We start from the raw sequence: 24,999 nt of genomic DNA on the forward strand, positions 1-24,999 counted from the left end.
TGCTTTGCAGACATGAAGTGTTTAGTTTTCTTATTTTTTAACAGACTTGTTGATGTAGTGTCCCCAGGACCAGAATGAAAGAAACTGCAGTTAGTTCCTTTAAATCATTTAAAACATGAACAATCTCACCTATTAATGTGTTTTAAATTGGTATTTTAATCTTAGTTTCTGTGTTCATTTTTATTATTCTTTATTTCTTAATTTTTTCAACAAATCAACCTCTTCAACAGGTTTCAGATACCACGTCTTTATTACAAATATTCTTTATTTCTCAGAGTATATCAGATCTGTACAAACACATTTTCCTTTCACTGATATTTCCAGATTAACGACAAGCTTGAGATGAGCAGATGGCAGCAGCGTATTGTCTGTTTTTGTTTTTCAACCAGTGAAAACAGGAGCGGTGGTTCACACAGGCCGCGGTCAGCTGCTTTTCTGAAAGAGGCTCTGAACTGGTGGCCCCTGTAAGATCTGCAAACGCTCAGATTAGATCCGTTTCTGTTTGAACTCACAGAGTCACAGGGCGTAGACTGGGCCGGACTCAGAATGGGCTTACAGTGGCAGTAGCCCAGGGCTCCAGGTTTTGGGGGCCCCAAAGATTTATGTAATGAATTAATGTTTTACATTGTAGCTTGCATAAAACATATAAGACTGTCTGAAATGTGTTTTTTGGGCATTTTTTGATTGATACTAACGCTAATGCATACAAAACTCAAATATTTGAAAATTCTGAACTTATAGTGCATCTATTGGGGACAAACATGGGGCCAGTTCACCTGGGAGGTTTTAAACCTGTTGATGTTTAGGCCTACCTATTCATCACCTGTAATCTCCATGTGTAAAATGCTTGTTTTTTCTTTTTTAGATGGGGTACCTAAACCGGCTCTAGACCCGGGCCCTTATCCCTGTGAGTCCGGCCCTGGACATAGATGATTACAATGACCAGTTTCATTTTGTGCCCTAAATCAGACGTATTTATGTGTATTTTTGTGTTTCTTTGCTTCACGTCCAATGAGACCAAACACCAGCTGGCTGACGCCGCGTCTCTGAGTCACGTATTAAACATTGCCAGCGTACAGCGGAGGCCCGTCGCAACAACACCCAGTAAATCAAAGTCATGAAGTTTCAGCTCTCACACAGTTCTACGAACCTCAACAACAGCAACAAAGAATAATTATGCTTTACTTTCAACAAAACAGAAAAACCCCAGCATTCATCACATCTGTTTTCTGCCTCCACGTTCAGATAGCCATCTGCTCCACGTTACGAAGCCCTTCGTCCGTCATGTCGCTGCAGCAACCACCTGAGAAGAAGTCAAAACAAGGGAAACCCTCGAACCTTTCATAGCCTCAAAAGATGGCGTCACAAGTGAATTTGTGCCAGTGTTGTCGCGCGTTGCATTGCTTTATTGCTATCAGAGTAGCTTCTGTGGTGATTAAATAAAGCAGAATCTACAGGATCGCAGCATTTAGACGTTTAAAACCATCTCATTTTAACGTCGTTTTAAAAAACAAGTCAGGCATTTTCTGCTGATTGACACGGAAAGGCGAGACAGAACAACATGATTAACACCACTGAGACGCTTAAACCGGAGTGAATTAAATAACTTCTGTTAAACTTGACACAGGAAATGCCAGCTATCATAAGAGTGTGTGACCTTTAGCCCACTTTGCTCCACAAGACAAATAACCTATTGTGCCTTTTCTCCCTGCAACACACAAAGCATTCGCTATCAGCAGTTAAACATCGACACATTGAGTTGCATTAGAAACAGCAGTAATTAAACCAAAACTGTACTAAAATGTATGCATTTGGCATTCAAGATTAAAAAATAATAACCTTTTATTTGTGAATATGTTTTACCCATAAGTATTCTAGTGGCAGGTTTAGCTTCACCTGGTTCAAATTCTGTAAAACAAAATCCCATATTAATCACTTCTTGCTGTCCAATTATTAATTTAAGAAATAGTCAATAGATCATCTACATTTTATTGATATTAAGTTGATTAAAAGAGGCTGAGCTTTTCACATGCTTGTATTTGTTTGAGTTGCAGATGCATCCTTTGCTACAAGTGAAATAATGCTACTACTGCATTTAAGGCAATAAAATGTTTGTCTTTTTAATTAAAGACAGACTTAAATGTTTGTTTATTTGCATATTTTGATGCATCGTTATCCCCTTTATTGATTTAGAGGAGCTGGGCACAAATGCCCACCGCACTTTTTAGATTTTCATCTGTTGAAACAAACTGAAACGATGATTTACTTCTGTTCCTCATATCGATGCACCACTGTGTCTTGGTTTGTCGCATAAAATAGAAAACATTAAAGTTTGTGGTTTTCATTTGATGAAATATTAGGAAGAAAAAAACACCAGTTTTATAGATAATTGATGTGTTATAGACACAGAGTGTCAGCAACTAACAATAATATCCAGTACTATAAAAGAAAAAAAATATTTTTTTTAAGAAACAAAGATAGAAAAATGCATTATGAATTAATTATAGCTCGTTTTAGATTTAACCATGGAGGATCTGATTCAGCAAACGCTCATAGTCAAGTCTGAAAGGATAAATCACATATAGCAGAGGAAATATTAAAACCACTTTGTTTCAGTTATATGTCAAACACGTGCAGAAGAAACGATCCGTTTTCACAGCTAACAAACCTGAACCGGCTTCGCTCTGTTTCCACTGCCAGTCCTGATGAGTTTGAGAGGAAAAGATGATAAATCACCTTCAATATGGAGACATGAAATAGTTTGTTTGCTGCCACAGAAAAAAAAGACCTAAAGAATGTGGGTTGTTTGTAAATCTCAGTTGTGATCAAAACGGGAACAGTTTGTGTCTTCTGATAGGACAAAAATGTGCAGAAGTTCGTATCAAGATTAGATATGATTTGAGCTCTTGCATAAAAAAACAAAGCCTGAAGTTGGTACAAATTGTTCTGTTTAAGACCAAACTGAAAGCTGATTTATGATCAAAAGTGAACGTGTAAAATCAGGATGTGGTTCCTCAACGAGTCCTCTCATCATGATAACAATGGCTCTGGTCTGAATGAACGTCAGGATGGACTTGTTTTGACTTCATGTCTGGGTCATAAAATCCCCCGTGACAAAGTCTGGGCTGAGGGCGACTCTCTTTCTGGTCTTATTTTAAACCAGTCCAGAATTGGGAACAATTTACAGTCGGCTGACAGTGTGTTGTTTGGCTTAGATCAGCATTATAATAATTAGATCCAACAAAGATTCCAGTTTTCCTCTGGGATGCATAAAAAGGCAGGATCTATTTGTACCAAGATGGGGTTTTTTTTGTCTGTTTTTTAATTTTTTTCCTTCGTATATTTGGACCAGAAATCCAGAGAAAAGCAACCTGGACATGACTCTGTCACATCTTTCACTGGTCCCAGAACAGAACTGGGGTTTAACCAGTCAAAGTGAATAAACACCAGAGAATCCTCCGGGCGACTCAAAGCTCAGTAGTAAATCTCATCCACAATATTCCACGTCCCAGTCAGGGTTTTATATAGTTTAGACCTCCAGCCCAGAATCAGAGCCGGATCCAGTCCCGGGTCTGCTCTACGCCACGCAGCAGTACCGTTTCCACCAGGACTTGGACAGACTCTTCATCTTGTCCGGGGTCTGCCTCGCCTTTTTCCGCTGCTTCTGTTTGCCTCTCGAGCGTTTCCGCGAGCCGTATTTCTGCAGGCTGGCCAGGATGGCCGTGTCGAACACCTCCTTCAGGTTCTTCTGGGTCAGAGAGGAGCACTCCATGTAGGCCACCGCTCCGATCTCCATGGCACAGTCCCGGGCATCCGAGGGGTCCACAGGCCGCTCCCGGTACTTGGCCAGGTCGATGAGCACCTGGAAGAAGTCGACAGAGTTATCCACAAACTGTTCCACGTTCTGCCACAGGAGAACCACAACAGTTTATGACGAGACATGAGGAAGGAACAACCTTTTAGTCAAATGCTAAATGTGGCTAAAAGCTAACAGCGCAAATTCCCCTGGACAATATGACTCACATAGTGTTAGCCTTGTCTGTATTGATAATTATTGATTAGTTTTTTTTGTTTTCAATGTCTGAAATACTGAGAATTTTAAAGTTTTATTTTTTTTTTATTTCTTTTTAAGTAGTTATACCAATAAAACTTTGCCTGAAAACTGCCTTCACTACTCAGTCTGGACTTTCTCCCACTGAAATCGATTTCTCCGGTAGAGTTCAACCAATCAGAGAACAGAAGGAGAAAGTTGTGAACAATGACTTTGATTTTCTGCGCTGAGTTGTGGTTTGTCTGTAGCTGAACCAGTGGCAGTGTTAGCTTTGTTTCCAAATGTTGAATTAACAATGATGTTTGGATTGACGCCTCTGTCTTCGCGGTGGAGGGCGGTCGTTTACAGTGCAGGGAATATCCAATAAGCTTCTTAGCGTCGATCTGACGCATCAAAGACGTCACGGACAAATGTTAGCAATTGAGTAAACTTTAAAACTTCAACAGAGATCACTATGACAGCGTCTTAGATATAAAAATGTAAAGAGTGACTTTCTGGCAAAAAAATTTTATCAAAAACTGGGACATTTGTAATTTTTTCTGAAAACAAATTATGAGATTAATGTCAAAATGTCTGGGTTATTTTCTAGCAAATTTTTACTTTTCCAACTCAGAAAGTAAAATTTTCTTTTCTAAATTTCTGAGATTAAACTCAAAACTTCATAGTTTGTTTTCTAGCCATTTTTGATTTTTACATTTTTTTTATTTATTTATTTTTTTGCTATTTACAATGAGCCTCATACGTCATTGAAGTTCACATCTCCAAAAAAACAACTATTCTTAATCAAGCATTGGACAAGGGACTGTTTACCAGGCTGCACAAAAATCCATTTTCCAGGCTTTTGCAACTCTAAAGAGGTTTCCAGTTCTCGTCCGGATGTGTTTATATTTTACTATAATGCCATTAAAAGCAGTATTTTTTTTGTTGTGTGATCGGTTGAGTGAAACTGCGCACCTTGACGTCTTCTCTGAGGTCACACTGTGTCCCCACCAGGACGAGGGGAGCGAAGGGGGCATGTTTACGGATCTCTGGGACCCATTTTTCTGGAACGTTCTGGAAGGAGGCGGGACTGACGACGCTGAAGCACAGCATGAAGACGTCTGCACTGGTGTAGCACAGCGGTCGGAGCCTGTCAAACTCGTCCTGGAGGACAGAAGGGACGCAACCAAACCACGTCAGGCAAACTTTGGTTCAATGACAGAGAATCAGACAAAGAAATCAGCAAACGTCTTCTGCATTTTTGAGAAATTAAAATCACACATTTCAATGTATTTAATTGAAACTGCATATAAATAGAACAGGGGTCAACAATCAATTCAAATTTCCCCGTTGCTACAAAATAAAATGCTCAGAGGCGCAAAAGAGATGTAACTGATTTGAATTTGTGTTAAAAGAATTTGGAAAAACCAGGGAAATTGAGACTGATCTCAGACCTTCAAATGGTGTGAAGTATGAGAAACGTAAATATTTAATTAAAAGCCACAACATGACATTTTTTGATGATTAAATTGGATTAAATTCTCCTTGCAGTCTCTCAAAAACTCTTCCTCCTCTTCCTTGTAATTCTTTCTTCATCTGTGGTCATATTTGAGATAATAATGTTGTTTGTTCCCTTTATTTCTCTGCATACATCCAGTATTTACATGCTGATAGATTAAACTCTTGTTTAGGAAGGAAGGATTTCTTTTCATTTCTAAAGCTCTTCTTTCCCCGCTGTGAGTTTTATAGTATCAGTTTCTCTTATCAAACACGTGGAGCTCGGCATGCCGGGCATATCTGAGCGTCTTTCAGCCGAGAGCAGCGGTTTCAGAACCTCCAACCAGAAGCAGCTTGTCCCACAGGATGATATGGATCTTCTTCTATCTTCTAAAGACAATCATCTGCTGCAGCTGTGGACTAAATGACATCACTTCCTGCCTACGAGGGATTGTTTTTTTTTTTTTCCAGGGAAATCAAACACAGCTTCCTGGACATGAACTGACCTCACTTTAAGGCATTTTATAATTCCACTTCTCTTTGTTTCAGCGAACAGCTCTGTTTGCTCTCTAGCAGTAAAACTCATCTGCCGCTGTGTGAAAACGTCCCGGGGGGAAAACCATTCGAAAGCACAACCTCACAGTGTCCTATTTCAGCTCCAGACGTTTTTTTTTATCCCTTCCCTTATGGGTCACATACATCCTGTTGCCTCACAGCACCAAACCTTAGAAACTTTAAAATGGGAAGAACAAAAAAGCATAAATGGCTGCCATGTAAGCTCTAACAACAGAATAGCCACAAAGTCCAGAACATTTATAAAATCTTGAATTAGTTTTATAATTTTGTCACATTAAAACGCCAAAGTTTAACTTGTTTTATTGAGATTTGATTAGATTCTTTAGTAGTGAAAGGAAAATCAAACATCCTTATTAACATGTTTTAAAAACCTATAAATGTGGCAAGAGCGTCACAATAACAAATTCTGCTGGACGATACATTTTCCCACAACGTATCGCGATAAATGATAATATTGTTGTTTAGGGAACATTTTCATGGTAAAATAATACAAATTTGCCCTTTCAAATATCAACAAACTTTTGTAAAGAACACTTAATGATGGAACTAGAAGATGTTCCAGTATCCAAAATAGATCAACACAATAATCAAAAACAATAAACAACATAAAAAGCACACACAATCAAAACAATAAACAAAACCAACTCTTTTGAAACTTCCTGTTCAAAAAGAAATATTAATTATTGAGCTCAGTTACATTTATTATGCAATTAATTCATTTATAGCGGCCAGTTAAATGTGAAATGTCTTTGTATTCAGCCCCCTTTACTCTAAAACCCAAAAATAAAATCCAATGCAAACAACTGACAACCCTTGCAGGTTGTTTATAGTTAATAAACAATCCACCTTTGAGTAATTTAGTCTCAGTGAGAGAAAAGCAACAACAAAAAAAAAAAAGCTACAGCAGACACTGTGCGGAAGACGCTGCCACAAAACATGGTGGTGGCAGCATCATGCTGTGGGGTTGCTTTTCTGCCTCTGGTCAGAGCTGAAGGTAAAAGGGATGGGATTAAACACAGCTGGCACAGTTCTGTAAGAAAACCTGACAGAAGCTCCAAAAGACTTGTTTTTTATGTGTTAGAACGGCCTAGTCAAAGTCCAAACCTAAATCCAAGTGAGAACCTATTCTCACTTGGTGATAAGCTAAGGTGCTTAAAATACGGACAGATGTTAAACATATGCCACACTTTTAAGATTTTCATCTGAAAACTTCGTCTATGTCCATTTTGGAGCCAAGAATTATAAATTTAGAGTTTGTGGTGATAATGATGTGAAGAAGCTGAGGGGCGCGAATACTTCTGTAAGGCAGTGTGTGTGTTTCTGTAAGGCGGTGTGTGTGTTTCTGTAAGGCAGTGTGTGTGTTTCTGTAAGGCGGTTGTGTGTGTCTTCACTCACCTGTCCTGCTGTGTCACACAGCTGCAGTTTCACCGGCTGTCCGTCCACTGACACCACCGCTGAACAGAAACACAGAAATTATTCAAATGAAGCCAAAAATAGAAACATTTTGCTGAAGAAATTAACTTTAAATCCAAATATCATATGATTTAAAAAATATATATATGCCATAATTATTAACATAGAGTTATGATAAGTGTTTAGATTCACATTTATGTTTACAGAGACAGTGAGATGTTTGGAGTATTTGTTAAATAATTACAGCTAAATGTAAAATAAAAACAGATCAGATTAATTATTCTTCACAAAGTTTTTCCTCGATCCACTAGTTACATTTACTTCAGTACTTCTGGTACTGAAGTACTTTTTATTTTACTAAAGTAATGTTTTTATGAAGCATCTCTACTCTTGAGTAACATTTTTGGATCAGACACAAACACACACCGACAACTTTGTTAATTTCATAAGTTTTATATTAAAAGAAACTGATTTAGATTTTTTTTTTGTCTTTTCGATGTTATTTTATTTAGGTGAATAATTTTGGTCTTTAAAATACCAATATTTCCACATATTTTTGGTTTGCCTGTTGTATGATTAATCGGTTACTCGAGTAGCTTTTCTTCTCCAAATACTTTCTCTCTCTTCCTTGAGTAATTTCTCGGATGGCTACTTTTAACTTTTACTTGCGTAAAGATGTGCTGGAGTGTCGCTGCTCCTGCAGTTTTGCGCGCAGCTCTGCTCCTTTACCTGAGAAGTTGTCAAACGCCGTGGGGACGTACTCGGTGGGGTATCCGTTGGTGGTGTAGCTGACCACCAGGCTGGTTTTCCCCACCGCTCCGTCCCCGACCAGCACACACTTCACCCGCCTCTCCGGAGCGGCCGCCCGCCGCGCCCTCCCTCCGGAGCCCCCGTCCCTGTTCCGGAGCCTGCGCGGCGGGACGGGCGGCGCCGGCCCGCCGGCCTGTAGCCCTCCTGGCAGGGAGAGGAGGGCGACATGGCGGGGATCAGTCCACCTCGTTCGGGTCAGTTTTCACTCGGTCCATTCTTCTCCTCCACGGGGTCTAGTGACAATAAGCTGTCAGCCTCCTCTGGGCGTCCATGGTAAGAACAGGAAGGCAGCCTGAACTTTTCTCCCAGGGGAATCCGGACCTGAAGTTCTGGACTCACACAGTTCGGTCAGTTATTGACCACAAGATCCCGATTTAAAGGAGGAGATTCAACTATCATTCAGTTGCAGTGAGTCCGTCCAGACGTTCGGCACACAGACCCGTCCCAAATCAGACTCCCCCTCCGTGACATCACGATGCTGTGCTGTGTGTGTGTGTGTGTGTGTGTGTGTGTGTGTGTGTGTGTGTGTGTGTGTGTGTGTGTGTGTGTGTGTGTGTGTGTGTGTGTGTGTGAATAAGCCTGTTGCAAAAAGCAAGATATTTAAATTAATCGAAAATTATTTTTATAATTTCTCGATTATTTCCATTCTGATGATTGCAGTAGCCTAATACAGTTTGAATCTATGTCACCATCATCCTTTTCATACATGGTTTTGGTTGTTTGTGGTTTTTATTGTCTTTGGTCATTTTGTTTCTTTATTTTGAATATTTAAAGTGTTCTTTCCTAAATTAAAGTTTATTGATATTCAAAATGATCTCAAAACAAGAATATTATAATTTATTGCAATAACTTCTGGAAAATGTATCGTTCTGCTGGGAGTTCCCTAACTCGATAATGTAAATGTAATTAATTTAAATATGAATCATCCATTCATTATTTATTAAATATATCACTATTGAACGCCTACTACAAAAACCATATCATTTGACAAATTATTTTCTATCTCATTGCCAGAAATGAATAATAATTACTGATTAAATTAATCCCAGCTGGAGATCAGTTTGATTTTTAAACAGCATACACATAATTGTAATCAGAATACTATCTTAAAAACAAACAAACAAACAAACAAACAAACAAAAAAAGACAAAGTACTGGACTTATTCTGCTAGTTTTGAGCCTAAGTGGGTTTGATGAGTCTGAAAAGTTGTAACTTAAAATAAGTTCTACTTTATTTCCATAGTATCCATACAAGATGAAACGTTTAAGCTGGAAGTATTTGTGAAACAAACAGAAGTCAAATATTTAGATTAGATACACACACAAAATACATCACATGTTTTAATACCTTCTTAAAATATTTTTTTCAGTGTAAGAGTAAAGCAGTAACAGTTCATTCTGAGCAACAGAAGATTCTTAAAGAAAGATATAACTTTTTTGTTCAATTGAGTGGATTTTAACCCCATTTTCTCAGCATCATTAAGATTAAACTTAAGTTAATTCTGATGAAATGTTGTTTACAATTCAGTCATAGTTTGTTTATGTCATGAATACTTCCAGCAGTTGTTTTTTTTTTATTTTAATTTTTTTTAATACAACATTTAAGCAAATTTGGGTAATAAATACTTCTGTGGTAAAATGAGTATTGTTTTTGATGTACGGATTAATTTTAATTGTTAAATCTTCACTAAATAAAAAGAAGCAATGGCGCCGTCTAGTGGACGACGCTAATTCAACAGCTCACCGCGGAACTAAACCGCTGCTAATGTTTCCTCACGGAGAACTTTAGCAGTTGCATCAGCGTCAGTGTGTTGTGGGGATTTCTGAAGAGGAGTATCTGCCTTCTCTGTGTCAGCGGGTTGTTTTGATCAAGTTAGTTTTTAGAAGTGAAAAACATGTCCTCTCCCGAGGTGGTTCTGGGTTTCCTTGAAGAAGCAGAACCGTGGCGGCTCCAGTCTCCGCAGTTCCCCAGCAAGGTCGGAGGGAAGCCGGCGTGGCTCAGCCAGAGGGGCCTGCCCGCCAGTCCGACCTGGAGTGTGAGAAATGCGGGTTGCCCATGGTCTTCCTGCTGCAGGTCTGAACCTGGAGGAGGAAAACCTTCCAAGACTCGTTCATTAGTGTCATTTGTAGAGAAAGAAGTTGTTTTCATTTGTGTTGTTGTTCAATTAATTAATTGGTTGTTTATTTTGTAGATTAGTACCTATGTTTGTTTGTCTGTAAGGTTTGTTTTGTATGCACTAATTGGTGAATCGATGATAACAATAACAAAGAATTTAATTTAGAGATAAAGAAACATTGTGATTAATCTAAACAGAGAGAAAATGGAGACCATAAACTCTTATTTTATAGATTTGATACACAGCATGTCTTTGCTAAAGAAGCCGATCACAACATGTTGTAGTTAAGTGGAAGGAAATTGAGAGCTTATTAAGTTTCGGGAAGATTCACAGTGTACAGACAAAACAAGGGCTGAGACTGTCACATCTAATAGAAAACCAGAAACAATTTAAGAAGCTTGCTACATAGACTTTAATCAAATGAAAACAGTTTTGGCTCACTTGAATACAGTTTTTTCATTTGAAACCACTTTACATTTCATTTGGAATTAAGTTCCCAAAATCTGAATAACTAATGGAGAGTCATAATCCACGTTGCTTAAAGTCCAGTCAAAAATTTTCCACAGTTTTTAAAGAAATTGCAAAACGTGTCCTGACAACTTTAGAGGACTTCATGCTTTTCTGGGACAAACATGTAATTTTCTCCTCAGTGTTGAATTGTACCTTGTGGTCGTTTCTGCAGGTTTACGCACCCATTTCGAGTCAGGACAGAAGTTTCCACAGGACGCTTTTCCTGTTCTGCTGCAGAACTCCTGAGTGTTACTCCCACAACGACAGCCGCTGCCTGAAAGGTGCTGTTATTACAACGTTTCTATTTGACCACTTCTCACTTTATCCGCTTTCAACAAGTCTGAATGTGTCTTCATTCACTGTTGGTTTATTCAGTGCCATTCTAAGCTTTTTTTTTTTTTTAATGGTTTCTCCTTCACATCAGTTTTCAGAAGTCAGCTCCCCAGGAAGAATGACTTCTACTCCTACGACCCTCCTCCAGGTTTGTTTGAAACATTCTTGTGAGTTTTTATGGTCTAGTTAGGAAACTACATTGAAAAATTAGGACCTTTTTGCGTGTTGTAGAGTGAAAATTAGCCGTTTTATATCCCTTTAGATGCTGAGTGGTTCTATGACTCAGCAACTATGCCCACCAGTCCCCACTCACCGTGGCCAGTTTCTGGACATCCTCATCCTCATCTGGACACATACACACCCTGGCAGGAAGTCAGGCTTATAATACACTCATAATACAGACCGCTGGTTCATTGTTGCTAGCGACTCGTTTTTGTTCGACCCGACCCAAATTTGCTTAAATGTTGTATTTTTGCAAAAAAATAACAGTTTGAAGGAGCTTCTGACTAAAGACACTTTGTTTTCTAAAAGTCTCATGAAAGGGATTCTTACATCGCTTATTCAAATTAAATTCAAGGAATACTTTATTAATCCCAAAGGGAAATTGCATGTTGCTGTAGCCCATTAATTCGAATTCTTCAGTTACTGAAGTTTTGTATTACAGCAAATTTTACGGTTCAAGGAATCGTAAAAGATCGCCTTTGAATGAGGGTCAAAAGTACTTAAATTTTTTCAATACTTTAGATAACAAAATAATCCCACCCAAATTAATTTTCATAATCTGGAATATTTGTCTCCGTTGTGTCCAGATGATGAACCACAGACCGTCTCTGAAGAGGACAACAACGTTTTATCCGTCTCAGGAGTCAAGCTGTGCTGGGTGTGTGGTTGCCCTGGAAACAAGGCCTGCTCCCGCTGCCACACCGTGACCTACTGCGGTAAACACCACCAGACTGTCCACTGGAAACATTCCCACAAGAAGGAGTGCCTGAGCGCAGGTACAGGTCCACCCAGCAGGCCAGAACCGACCCACGGCCCGGAGGGTTGACCCGCTCTCTGCTGCTGTGTCTCTCTGATTGTAGCGCTGCCGTCGGCTTCTGTCTCTCCCTTCCTGTTCCCCGAGTCTGAGCTCGTCACTGAGCCTGAAGAGGGAGAGGAGGAAGGAGGCGACGCACAGAGTGGAGGGGAAGAAGAACAGAAAAGTACTGAAGGTCCTTCCTTGTCTGACAGTAAGTTTTCAGCCATGTTTGAAACAATTAACCGGGTTAATAGTGATTAATCAATTATTGAAATAATCAACTAATTTAGTAATTTCTGAATCACTAACTGGAGTATGCAAAAAAAAGGCTGTTTGCTGAAGAACATCATATTTAGAGCAGTAATTAAGACAAAGCTGTAGAAAAAAAAAATCCATTATGCATTTTAAATAAAAAAAAATCTTATTTTTCTATAAATACTGTTTTACTTTGTAAAAAAAATAAGAGTCCACTGTATAAAACCCATTGAAAACCTCCTGGTTATTCCACCAAATATAGATTTCTGATCTCTTCCTGAGTTAAAACATTAGTGTTGTTGTTTCTAAATGAACATGAACTTTTTTTTTTCATTATCTGAGATTTGAATGTTCTGCATCTGTTTTGTTATTTTATCCATTTCTCATTTTCTGCAAATAAAAACTAAATATTTGGTTGGAATTTTGGAGACATGTTGTCAGCAGTTCATAGAATAAAAGAACAATGTTCATTTTACTCAAACAAACAGATAAAGAGTAACATCGGAGAAACTGATCATTTGAAGTGGAATATTTTCCACAGCTGTATGTTCAACCCAGAACTTCTCACAGGACAGTTTTAACGTCACCTAATTGAAATTATTTGTGAAAATATTACCGAAATAATCAGACCAGCCCCACAAAAATCTCTTATTAAACACCTTTTGCTCTCCAATCATTAATTGGTGATTTTAAAAAAAATCATCAGACTTTATTCATGTCAAGTCAGGCATGAAGAGCTTTTCACATGCTGGTCTTATAAGTATTTAATCTGTAAATTCATCCTTTGCTACAAAAGAGTGGACATTCACTAAATGTTATTGCACTTCATAAAAAAAAGAAGTATTTTCTTATTCAAAAGAACGATGCAAGTAAAGCACTAATTCAGCCAAAAATATATAAATGTTGCATTCAAACGTAAAAAAAAAATCTTAATCTGAAAATAAGATCTCCTCCACTGTTTTGCTTCACCTGATTATGTCCTATTAATCACCTTTTGTTATCCAATTATTGATTGGTAATGCAAAAAAATTAATTAACAAATGAGCAAGAGTACATTAAAGGTTATAACATTTTTGGCAATAACAGAATTGTATTGTTTATTTGCATCTTTTCAATGCATTTCTAATGTTGTATTGTATATTGTATTTAAAATCTGCAGTCGATAACTAAAATAATAGTTTGTTGCAGGTCTGGCTGAAGCAACAAAAAGCAGATCATTTCAAATATGACACCACAGATGTGAATAATTTTTCTGCTGCCGTCCTGTTAGCTCTGGCAGAAGCAGATCTGGAGGAGATGGCGTTGCACGAGACTGAAGACGACAAAGTGTTCCAGCGGTTCAAGAAGAAGATCGCCTCCGAGCCGCACCAGGTTGAGCTCAATCAGCCAGCAGACACTTTTCCTCTGTTTCTCTCTGTGTTCGCCTGACGCTGACGGTCTCTCACATGCAGGTGATTCGTTACAGTCGAGGAGGCCGACCCCTCTGGGTCTCATCCAGTCACGTCCCTGCAGTGGAGCAGATCCCAGCATGCAGCTGCGGCGCCAACAGGACCTTTGAGTTTCAGGTGGGTCCTGGTGATGAAACCCCTCCTGAGATCCCTACATGCATTTTCTAAGTAGTTTAGGACAGCAGATACCGATTCATTTAGTTATCAGTTGATCTATTAACTATTTTTGACGATTAATTGAATTTTTTAAAAAAAGTAGCACATTCCGCAGATTTTTCATTTTGCCTTTTTCATACAGTTTTAGAAATAAATCAAAGATGCAATTCAACAAACAAATCCCTTTTAAATAAGAAAACAAACATTTGTGCAATAACAGCATTTCTTTAGTGAATGCTTGATTATTGCAAAGAATGTATCTGCAGCAAAAAAAATGCTGACATGAAAATCTCACCTCTTTCTGTTTTGGTCACATTGCTGATCTGTTGACTAGTTTTTGAATTAATTATTAATAATAATTCGATAACAAATAGAGATTAAATAGTGATTTTTTTGACAGCTAAACTACACCACTTGACAATTTTTGAATAGAACATGTTTGACAGACAAATTTTTATTTTTTTATCTAAAAAAAGCTATCTATTATGTACAATTTTGGCCTAATTACTGCTCTGAGTTTTGTGAGTCTCTACACTCAAGTAAACATTAATAGATCGCCGAATTAGTTTACAATAATCAATTAATCACAAATTATCGAGCTAATCCTTTCCACAGTAGTGTAGACTATAGGGGACGAAAATAACTGATAAATAAAATAGGTAATAAATGGTGGAAAACTACAATTAATTGGAACTAAATAACGCTTTTATAAAACTCAGAGTCATATAGAAATTATAGATATAATACCTTTGGTTCTCGTTTCGTCCTCGGCACAGCTGCTAAAGCTGCGGTGAGGTAATTTTCCGAGCAGTCTTTAAACGCACCACCAACGTACGCGTTTCCAAACGTCACCGATTGGGTGACGTTTAAAACGTCAACAGAGTCCAGTCGTGCAGCAAAGCCAGCCGGCTCGTTTCCCGGTGTGTTTGTTTGCCCAGGTGATGCCTCAGCTGTTAAGCAGCCTCTGCGTGGACTCGACCGGAGCCAGCGTCGACTGGGGAACCGTTACGGTCTACAGCTGCTCCGCCAGCTGTGACCAGGGAGACCAGTACCGCCCGGAGTTCGTCTGGAAGCAGGACTTTGAACTGAGTCAGCAAAGAGACACGTAGCGCCGACCTGCTGGCTGTGGTCGCAGAAAACAGAAGATAAAGCACTCAAATCGACACTTTCAAGTCCTTTGAGATTGTTTTTTATTTCAGTTTAAAAATAAAATAAGCTGGTATTTAATAATTATACAGTTTTATTGAAAACTTTACTTCGATTTATCAGAGCTGGCTGATGAATCGATTTTATCCTAATTAATTTTCTGTTTGACTTTTGTAATATTTTTTTAATGTACTCTTTGGGTTTAAATTTTTCAGAACAACGGCCGTTTTGTTAGACAAGTGTGCTTCACAGCTATTTATTTGAAAATTAAATTCAGCTCAACTCAAAGAATGATTGAAGTAAGAGGGTTTTTTGAAGATGTTTTATATTTTTAAAGGAAACAGTAAGCAGTAGAGACTGAAATTAGAAATATGTCTTGCTGTAAAATTGTAGATATTTTTTAAGCCATGTCACCTAACCTTATTTGGCATATTTGTTCGCTCAGGGTATTACATTTCAAATATATTTAACCCTGGACTTTAATTAGACCACTCAAAAGACCAAATGTTTTGATCCATTCGGGTCAGATGTTCTTCAGAATTTTCTGCCTCATTCATTTTTGGATGATGGCTCTGACCGATTTGTAACAATTTTCTAACTATTTGAATGTCCAAAATAAAACTTTTCTCTCCCATTTTGAATTTATTTAGATCAGAACATGTTTTGCTTTTTGAAATATTTTTAGCCTACTTCATGCTAATCAGGCTCAGATGTGGTTAAACTTTAACATGTTTCTCATAATTAAACGAACAATCGTTTCATTCACTTAAATAAATTTAATAAGAATGTGACTTAATAAAAATAGTGTTACTGCAAAAGAAGACAGTTTTAACTGGAGGCAGTATGTACAGATTTATTGTTGCAGAACATTGACAACTTCAGACAATTTGAAAACATTTCCTGATCTATTCTGCAAAACGAGTCGATGCACAAATCTGAATCAAACTATGAAGCAAACATTGAGCTTGTTGACAGGAAAACGTTTAGATGGCTGCAGAGTTAAACTGTGTTTAAAACAGACATGAAGCAGGAAAACAACCCAAAACTTCACTTAAATGTCTTCAACATTTTGGAAATCCTCAAACTTTCACATGGGCAAAAATAGACATTTATCTACTAAATCTGTAACATTTTGCCACCATATTTATGCGAGGCAGAATTTTTCCTTCACATTTAAATCTTGAGTCCCAAGTTGTTCTTATCTGCATCTACCTTGAGATGCCACTCACTTCTCTATATTTAGAATATAAAAAAATATGTTTAGCTCCAGTTTAACCATTAAAACATCTCTATGTAAATACAAGGCTCCCTCTGTTTGACCTGAAGAGGACCAGTAGCTGCAGAACCAACTAACAAATTGGTTTGAATCACTTTAACTGCAACTGCAAACACAGAAACCGACTTCAGCATTTGGTTGGACCAAAAATAAAAACATAAATCAGGATTCAAAGATGGAGACTGATTTCAACACAAAGTATCAAAACTTCAGACGTGAGCAAAGGAAATGCTAAAATCGCAGCATGTGAAAATAGTTAAAACATTTTAAAATAAAACCAGGAACTGTCCCCTTCTGAGTGCTTCTCCATTCATCAGCAATATCTTACATTTTCTTACAATTCTATATACAAATCAGGGATGTGAGGATGCACTGGAAACCTGAAACTACAGAAAACATGGAAATGAATTTAACCAAGACGTTTGAAGATGGACCTTAAAATTGTTTTTTAAAAATTCCTTGGAGGGTGAAAAACAAAACAAAAGAAATCAGATGATGCGGTTAGTGTTCAGCATCCCGTTTAGTCCATGTAAAGAGTTCAACATCAATGAGTCACTTTGATGCAGCTTAAAAAATAAAAAGAAACCAGGTTGGGGAGGTTGGGAAAAAAACCCTCCAGGTTCTACGTAGTTTTACGAAAACCTTTCAGGATGGGGTAAATGTTTTCAAACGCTTCGTAGATTTCTGCTCTCACCTTGGCTCCTTTAAAACAATAAAACAAAACACAAATTAGTAATTAATTCCTCCATGTTTGAGGCACATGACTCATAAAACAAAAATAGGACTAGATCAGCTTTACTCAAGCTGAGGACCACTAAACCAATTTAAAAGAAGTCGCATTGGCAAAATCAAACCTTTTCTTTCAGCCAACATGAATAATTTTATTTTAGGTGTTAAGTTGCGGTTAGTTGGTGTGGGGCGCAGCGCTGCTCTCCGCAACTCACCCTGAAAGAGACTTTCCACCAGTATCTTTTTACTGCCCGTCTTCTTATTCATTATGATTTTTAAGCACTGTCCTTTGGTAATCTAGCATTTTATTTATGCTATAGTTATCTGAATAACTCTTAATATGTTAACATACCAGACACGTTCTCAGTTCGTTGTTTGTCATGTAACGTTAGCATACCGTACAATTATTCAGCCTGTTGTTGCCTCTATTCTACTTTTATTGCCTTTCAGGATAACATGTCTGTTCTTGGTGTTGGATTTTATAAAGCATTGATACTTTCTCCCATGTTTCATTTTTTAGGTGAATTGTATTTTATACCCTGAGTGTTTGTTGTGGCTGGGAAGTATCAACATTTGTCTGAATTTAAATATACAGTGCTAAAAAAGCAGGACCAGAGACAATGATGCAAGTATGAACTATGTTTCAGAGCCCTTACCTGTGAGAACGACCTTCCCAGAAACAAAGATTAGCAGGACAATTCGGGGTTTGATCATCCTGTAAATCAACCCTGGAAACAACTCCGGCTCATAGCTGCAAAGCAGAAGATGCTTTTAGTTCATTTAAAACGGGTGGAAACTTTAAAAATGGTTGCTGAATCAAACGAACTGCAGCCAACCTGCTGAACTGCTGGTGTGTGAGCACCAATCCCTCCAGCCGGATGGGAAACTTTACGTCGCAGCTGCCCACCATGTTCTGAATCTTAAAGTCCAGAAACTTGGCAGGAAAACCCAGTTTCTGCACAACGCGAGCGTACTTCCTGGCTGCTAACCGCGACTCCTCCTCACTGGAGAGAGGGACACAGAAAGCAACACAAACACATTTAAATAGAAGAGAAATGTGAGCGGACCGTTTTAGATGAAACACTAAAGTGTTGGAAAATAAATGCCGTTTGTTGGATTCTGACCTTTTAGCTCCGGTGCAGACCATCTTCCCAGAGCTGAAGATAAGCGCTGTAGTCCTGGGCTCCCTTATTCTCATGATGACGGCAGCAAAACGCTGGAAAATTAACAATTTGGCTTGTTTACAAGAATAACAGTGTCATTTAAGGGTTTCAAATCATTTAGTCATTCTTGTGGAAAGGGTTAAATAGATTCAGTGAAGATGTTCAACATGCTGATAATGAAGAAAGTCGTATTGAATGTGTAAACTTTGGGTTTGTTTACTTTGGGGTTGTACTCTGCATTCCTGGCTCTCAGGGCAATCGTCTTCAGATCCAGTTTACAGCCCAAATTTACAGTAGATACGATGTTTCTAATCACAAACAGGAAAAAAAGCTGAATTAATGAACTCAGAAAATGAAAACAGAAACAAACACGAACTGAGCTGGGAGAGACAACGGTTCACACCAACAGAGATGAATGAAAGCAAAGTAGCATTTTGCAGGAAGACAAGATCTGATCACGTAAATCAGATGAGTATGAACCGTACTGCAGCGTCGGCACGATGCCTGAGCTCTCCGAGGCAGGAGTAGCCGGGGTCAGCGGGGTCATGGGGCCGATCGAAGTGCTGTAGAGCCCGGTGCCTCCTGGCAGCGCCGTGGTGGTTGAACCCGCCGCCGTCTGGGAATGATACAGCTGAGGAGTCTGCCCCGACGTTCCTGGAAGGCCTGAAGTTTCAGGGATTTAAGGTTTTAATAACAAACCAAACTGCAGGGTTTATAAAGTTTCCAGGCATTTGGAAGGTAAGTTTTCAAACTTTTCCAGCACCAAACTGGAGATAAAGGCTAAAAAAGAGAAAGTTTCAATAATAATGTGTGATAATTTGCATTATCACAAGATGAACAAAATCTAACAATTTATGTTCTTAAATGTTTCCCTTACATGAACAAAATACTAGTTTAACAAAAAGTCTCACAATTTAAATAATATTGTAAAAGATTCAAGCCAACCTCTATTTTAATCACACGGATCAATAAGTTATTGAGCCATCAGCAAATATTCAAAACAATGAATAATCTGAATGAATCATGTTAAGGTTTATAACCAAACTGCTCAAATTAAACACAAAAAACTGAGAAAGTTATAAAAAAAATCTTTAAAAATGTTCTACGTTTTCTGGCATTTGATAAATAGAAATAATTTTGCTATAAATGTATCAGAGTTTTTATTACATATATAAAAAAACACCTGCTTTTAACTGTAAATAAATTTAATCTTTTACTTAGGTGTTAGATTGCACCTTATTACCAAACTGTGCAGTTTAAATATTAAGCACTTTCAGGGACTTTTTTGCAGAAATCAAACATTTTCCCCTCAATGATTTCAAAGCATATTCAAGGACTTCAGAGCCCTGGACTGATTAATTTGATCTGAGTGATCACAGTTACCTGCACTGGGCTGCTGCTGCTGTTGCTGCTGCTGCTGCCTCTGCTGCTCCTCCAGGATGGACAGACTGTTTGTATTCTGCACAGGCTGCGGCGTCAGGCCCGAACCATAAGGCATCATAGGACTGAACATCGGCATGCCGGGGGTCATGGCTCCCTGAACGAGGAACACACGTCATCACACAGACATTAGTGTCTGAATGTTACACAAATCAATTCTGGGGAAGATGTCATCCAAATATACATTTCTGCAATTGAGTATAAAACTGTAGATGCAAAAAGCAATTAGACAAAAAACACATGCTGATACTTTGTACGTTTCAAGTTAAATTTTGTTTTTAGCACCATCTCAAACAAGGAGTTTACAAACTGAATTTAAAACCTAAAAATCTATTTAAAAGCAACCAAATAAATACCCGAAATGTCAAGAAAAAGGAAAATTTATCCATATGTCACGCAGGCTTGTCATGATATCAAATTTTGCTGGGCAAGTTATTCCAAAAAACAATAATATTGTTGTTTTGAGGCCATTTTCAGGTAATATAGTGTCAAAATTACATAGGAGCACATTCCCAAAGATTGCTAAACTTTAAATTTCAATTAACATTTAAAACTAGAACTGGAAGATATATAAAATATACAAAATAATTAAACAAAAGATAACAGAAAAAACTAAATGAATAAAATCTATGTTAAAAAAAAGGGGCAAGTTAGAATCTTCACTGGTCTTATTCTAATAGTCAGAGAAACTGAATTTATTTCATTTTTCTACAATCAACAGTCATCAAAATGACATATGACTGTAATCAGTATTTTACTAAATTACTGAGACCAATGTGAGCTCTACCTGAGGGGATGCCAGCCCCTGGAAGGGCGGGATGCTGTTGTTCTGGTCCATTTCTGTCACACTGCCACCCGGGAGCAGCCAGTAAAGCTGATCTGAAGCTCTTCACGCAGCAGATGTCTCCAAGCAGCAGGATATCAATGCAACAAAAACCACCGAGACACTCAATCCCAGCGCCTTGCTCTTCACTTCCTTATCCCTCACCTGAAAATGCAAACAGACACGATTGTTCTTTCCACCAGCAACACGAAACATTTATATAGCGGTGGCGCCAAGGCGAACGTTTCTTATTGGTCGTATTTACAGTCTTGAATGTTTTTGCAACACTTTTCTAAACGTTTGCCGCCATAATTAAGATAATAATATGGCGTGTCGATGCTAACGGCTCCCCAGCAGGGAGAGTTTAAAGCGTTAACCCTGTGAAACACTCCGGCTAGCTAATGCTAACCGCAGAGCTAACATCAGCGAACGCGAAGCCGCAATAACTAACCGCTTTAAGTCACAGTGAAAACGCAGGTTCTGTTATTTAATGTAGTTTAAAATGACCACATTGTTAGGTCGACTTACACACCGGTCGCTCTTTGCCTTAGACCGCAGTCTGTAGCCGAAATGAAGTTAGCTTTAGCTCCGTGTCATCCCCCAGGCTGCTCGTCGGCGCGAACCGGAAGAAAAAGCTTTCTCTTCCGGTGAGTCACAGTTGAGCGCAGACACGACAAAGATGGCGTCGCTGAGTGACAAATCAGTTTGGGATGAAGTGGAGGACGGAATCGGGGAAGAAGTGTTGAAAATGTCCACCGAGGAGATCGTCCAGCGGACCCGACTTCTGGACAGCGAGATAAAGATCATGAAGAGCGAAGTGCTGCGTGTGACCCACGAACTTCAGGCCATGAAGGACAAGATCAAGGAAAACACGGAGAAGATAAAGGTGAACAAAACGCTGCCGTATCTGGTCTCCAACGTGATCGAGCTGCTGGACGTGGACCCCAACGACCAGGAGGAGGACGGGGCCAACGTGGATCTGGACTCCCAGAGAAAAGGAAAGTGCGCCGTCATTAAAACCTCCACTCGGCAGACCTACTTCCTGCCGGTGATCGGGCTGGTGGACGCCGAGAAGCTGAAGCCCGGCGATCTGGTTGGGGTCAATAAAGACTCCTACCTGATCCTGGAGACCCTGCCCACCGAGTACGACTCCCGGGTGAAAGCCATGGAGGTGGATGAGCGCCCCACGGAGCAGTACAGCGACATAGGAGGGCTGGATAAGCAGATCCAGGAGCTGGTGGAGGCCATAGTCCTGCCCATGAACCACAAGGAGAAGTTTGAGAACCTGGGCATCCAGCCGCCTAAAGGGGTCCTGATGTATGGCCCACCTGGTACCGGGAAGACCCTCCTGGCCAGAGCCTGCGCCGCTCAGACCAAGGCCACCTTCCTGAAGCTGGCAGGTCCGCAGCTGGTCCAGATGTTTATTGGAGACGGAGCCAAGCTGGTGAGGGATGCCTTCGCCTTGGCCAAGGAGAAAGCCCCCTCCATCATCTTCATCGACGAGTTGGACGCCATCGGGACGAAGAGGTTCGACAGCGAGAAGGCTGGAGACAGGGAGGTCCAGAGGACCATGCTGGAGCTGCTCAACCAACTGGACGGGTTCCAGCCCAACATGCAGGTCAAGGTAAAAGAGCTGAAACCCACACAACACAGTCCACAGGACAACGCCCATAAATCGGCCCGATTTTATTAGGAGATCGGTGATCGGCCAATACCTGAAATCAGATCTTATCAGCAAAAGTCTGAACATCAACCTCTGTCCTCTTTTGTTCCACTATGAGAGACGGACAGACCTGTTCACCTGGCAGGCAACGACAGTCACTCCACTGTCAACTTGTTGGTTTATTTGCTATATTTAAAGGCATTTCAGACAAAAATCAGCAGGTTAGGCTTTTTAAAGATCAAGAGTCAGCCAGATAAGTGCAGCAGGTGCAGCCCTAAGAAAAAAATGACGTCCTGTGTATATGTTGGTCTGTCATAATAAATAATAATTAAAATAAGCTCAATAATTCATATTTTTAGATCATTTGTATGATTCATCATTTTTCTCTTTTGTCTCTTTTGCCACAAAAAACTGGATGATAAAAGTTTTCTTTCTGGTCTCAACTATCACTTTTTGTTTTTGTTTACATAATTCATTTGATTTATTTATTTATTTAGGATATGTAAAATGACTTCCAGTTTCAGTGTTAAATGTTGATTTGAATTTAAAGTTTATTGATCTTTGAGAACGTGTTCTTGCATCATTATGCCTTTACCACTATATTATTTGAAGATGGTCTCAAAACAACAATATTATCGTTTATTGTAATAATTTCTAAGATAGCTTAATGACCAGATGCATATGTTATCATGACAGGCTTATAAATAAGCTGCGAGAAAGAAAAAAGAAAGTACAATAAAATTTAAATTAAGAAGCTGACAATACCAGAATATACATTGAAAAAAAAATCACATTTCTGTACCCTCTGCTTTTAACATGTTTGTATATTCAAATTAAATTACAAACTTAACATTTTTTTCTCTTTTTAAGCCTTTTTCGAATGTCAAATTCTTCACTAATTGGCTCCGACACAGTTGAGGCATTTTAGAAAAGAAAATTATGGAATAATATAAATATTGCCAATAAAATGTTGAACAAATTACCCTTTTAACTTTTGGTGTAAATCAGATAATTGACTTGAAAAAGATTAATTCACATGAAGTTTGATTTTGTTGACAAACAGAAACCATCCTGCTTTTAAATAGTTATTCCCCATGAATTGTCATTTAAAAATATTAGTTCAATTCTCAATTAAAGTGATACATTTGTCAGATTTTTGATTGTTTTGATCTTTATTTGATAAAAATCATCTGGCATCTTCACCTGATATTAAAAGAGTAAATAAGGTATTTAAATTGATTTTAAAACCTCTGCAGATCAAATAAGTCAGCTTAAAACTTTTTATTGTCCAGTAACCTAAAACTGGTCACTATGTATTTTAATCTGATGATTACAAAGACAATGCACCCAGATTTTACCCCCATGTGTTTTTTTTAGGTGATTGCTGCCACCAACAGAGTCGACATCTTGGACCCGGCTCTGCTGCGTTCGGGTCGTCTGGACAGGAAGATCGAGTTCCCGATGCCAAACGAAGAGGCCCGAGCGCGCATCATGCAGATCCACTCGCGCAAGATGAACGTGAGTCCGGACGTGAACTACGAGGAGCTGGCCCGCTGCACCGACGACTTCAACGGCGCGCAGTGCAAGGCCGTGTGCGTGGAGGCCGGCATGATCGCGCTGCGCCGCGGCGCCACCGAGCTCAACCACGAGGATTACATGGAGGGGATCCTGGAGGTGCAGGCCAAGAAGAAGGCCAACCTGCAGTACTACGCCTAACCGCGTCTGTTTGTGTGAGAGTTATTGTTTTCTGATTGTTGAAATAATTGTTAAGCATTTAACTGATTTTCTTGGGTTAATAAAAAGAGGGAAAGAGTAACTGGCTGGTTTGTTTGTTCCTTCTGGTTTCTACAGTTAAATAATGCTTAATGTAACATTAATAACACACCATGTTGAGTCATAAATGTACATTTGTGACACTTTATATAATAAAATAAGCAGAGCTCTTTTCAAATCTCCAGTGTTTGTTACATGAGGGAAGTGAGTGGCCTGTTTTCTTCACCTGAGCACAAACTGATTCTCTTATCAGATGCAGCAGAAAACAAATATTTTGTTTCATCATAAATGTAGAATCGGCATATCAGAAATTAAAATATAATTCACAAATCTCTCAGGTGAAATAAACCTGAAATATTTTTAATACGATTATTTCAAGGCGCTTGGACATTTAATAGTTAGATTCATGACACCATCAGAGGGGTTATACATCACTATTCAAGTTAAAAAATAACTTATTGATCCCAAGTGGAAATTAAATTATGTTGCAGCTCATAAATTCAGATTCTTTAAAGAGTAATAGATGAGGAAAGGTCGCCTGTAGCGGTCTGTATTACAGCAAATCTGAAGAAGCTTCTGACTGAAGATACTCTGTATTCTCAATAGTCTCATCATAAAAAAGGTAATAATTTCAGTGACATTCAGACATTTGATGCCTTCATTTGACCTTCTTTTTCTTTTCAAATCCATTTGCATTACTTAGAAACCAAAGCTCTGCTGATAGAACATTTTACCTCAATAGTAAGTCAGGTTTGTCCATAACGTTATTGATTTTATAAAGAAAATTATAGAAAGTTAAAACTATATAATTACATGCTATATA

At 38.7% G+C, this 24,999-nt stretch overlaps 4 protein-coding genes across 5 annotated transcripts; 2 read left to right on the forward strand and 2 right to left on the reverse strand.

Annotated features, from left to right (window-relative positions):
* Window positions 1–231: 231 nt before the first annotated feature.
* On the reverse strand, window positions 232–8,757 carry rhoua (ras homolog family member Ua). Its single transcript, XM_055037094.1, is given in 5 exon segments — window positions 232–3,862; window positions 5,006–5,194; window positions 7,499–7,557; window positions 8,246–8,452; window positions 8,455–8,757. Coding segments are annotated over 5 exon segments (780 nt in total). The 5' UTR covers window positions 8,495–8,757; the 3' UTR covers window positions 232–3,577.
* A 1,373-nt stretch (window positions 8,758–10,130) lies between these two features.
* Window positions 10,131–16,157, forward strand: pdcd2 (programmed cell death 2). The gene is given in 9 exon segments (XM_055037091.1): window positions 10,131–10,345; window positions 10,348–10,400; window positions 11,126–11,234; window positions 11,378–11,434; window positions 12,096–12,284; window positions 12,369–12,515; window positions 13,830–13,930; window positions 14,011–14,124; window positions 15,102–16,157. Coding segments are annotated over 9 exon segments (1,065 nt in total). The 5' UTR covers window positions 10,131–10,221; the 3' UTR covers window positions 15,273–16,157.
* On the reverse strand, window positions 16,143–21,378 carry tbp (TATA box binding protein). 2 transcript variants are annotated; one of them, XM_055037092.1, is made up of 9 exons: window positions 21,273–21,378; window positions 20,705–20,905; window positions 19,861–20,014; window positions 18,963–19,140; window positions 18,698–18,785; window positions 18,439–18,530; window positions 18,151–18,318; window positions 17,971–18,065; window positions 16,143–17,287 (listed from the first exon to the last, which is right to left on the reverse strand). In XM_055037092.1, the coding sequence occupies exons 2-9, from the start codon at window positions 20,753–20,755 to the stop codon at window positions 17,208–17,210; spliced, it is 906 nt and encodes a 301-aa protein (XP_054893067.1). In that variant the 5' UTR covers window positions 20,756–20,905; window positions 21,273–21,378; the 3' UTR covers window positions 16,143–17,207. The 2 variants fall into 2 exon arrangements, with proteins under 2 accessions (XP_054893067.1, XP_054893068.1); XM_055037093.1 differs by having other exon boundaries at window positions 21,269–21,356.
* Window positions 21,370–24,219, forward strand: psmc3 (proteasome 26S subunit, ATPase 3). Its single transcript, XM_055037090.1, has 2 exons — window positions 21,370–22,364; window positions 23,781–24,219. Exons 1-2 carry the CDS (start codon window positions 21,420–21,422, stop codon window positions 24,117–24,119), a joined length of 1,284 nt encoding a protein of 427 aa, XP_054893065.1. The 5' UTR covers window positions 21,370–21,419; the 3' UTR covers window positions 24,120–24,219.
* The last annotated feature ends 780 nt before the right edge of the window (window positions 24,220–24,999 follow it).

Source organism: Poeciliopsis prolifica, unplaced genomic scaffold (assembly GCF_027474105.1).
Source record: "Poeciliopsis prolifica strain line A6 unplaced genomic scaffold, Auburn_PproV2 SCAFFOLD011, whole genome shotgun sequence".
In the NCBI taxonomy this organism is placed as follows: domain Eukaryota; kingdom Metazoa; phylum Chordata; class Actinopteri; order Cyprinodontiformes; family Poeciliidae; genus Poeciliopsis; species Poeciliopsis prolifica.

What these genes read in the sequence shown, in the direction of transcription:
- tbp (XM_055037092.1), bottom strand. Translation starts at nt 20,755, where the DNA reads ATGGACCAGAACAACAGCATCCCGCCCTTCCAGGGGCTGGCATCCCCT. An exon ending in AGGGGCTGGCATCCCCTCAG is followed by an intron (nt 20,015 to 20,704) that starts GTAGAGCTCACA and finishes TTCCTCGTTCAG; the next exon opens with GGAGCCATGACCCCCGGCAT. An exon ending in GCAGCAGCAGCCCAGTGCAG is followed by an intron (nt 19,141 to 19,860) that starts GTAACTGTGATC and finishes CTGAAACTTCAG; the next exon opens with GCCTTCCAGGAACGTCGGGG.
- psmc3 (XM_055037090.1), top strand. Translation starts at nt 21,420, where the DNA reads ATGGCGTCGCTGAGTGACAAATCAGTTTGGGATGAAGTGGAGGACGGA. An exon ending in AGCCCAACATGCAGGTCAAG is followed by an intron (nt 22,365 to 23,780) that starts GTAAAAGAGCTG and finishes TGTTTTTTTTAG; the next exon opens with GTGATTGCTGCCACCAACAG.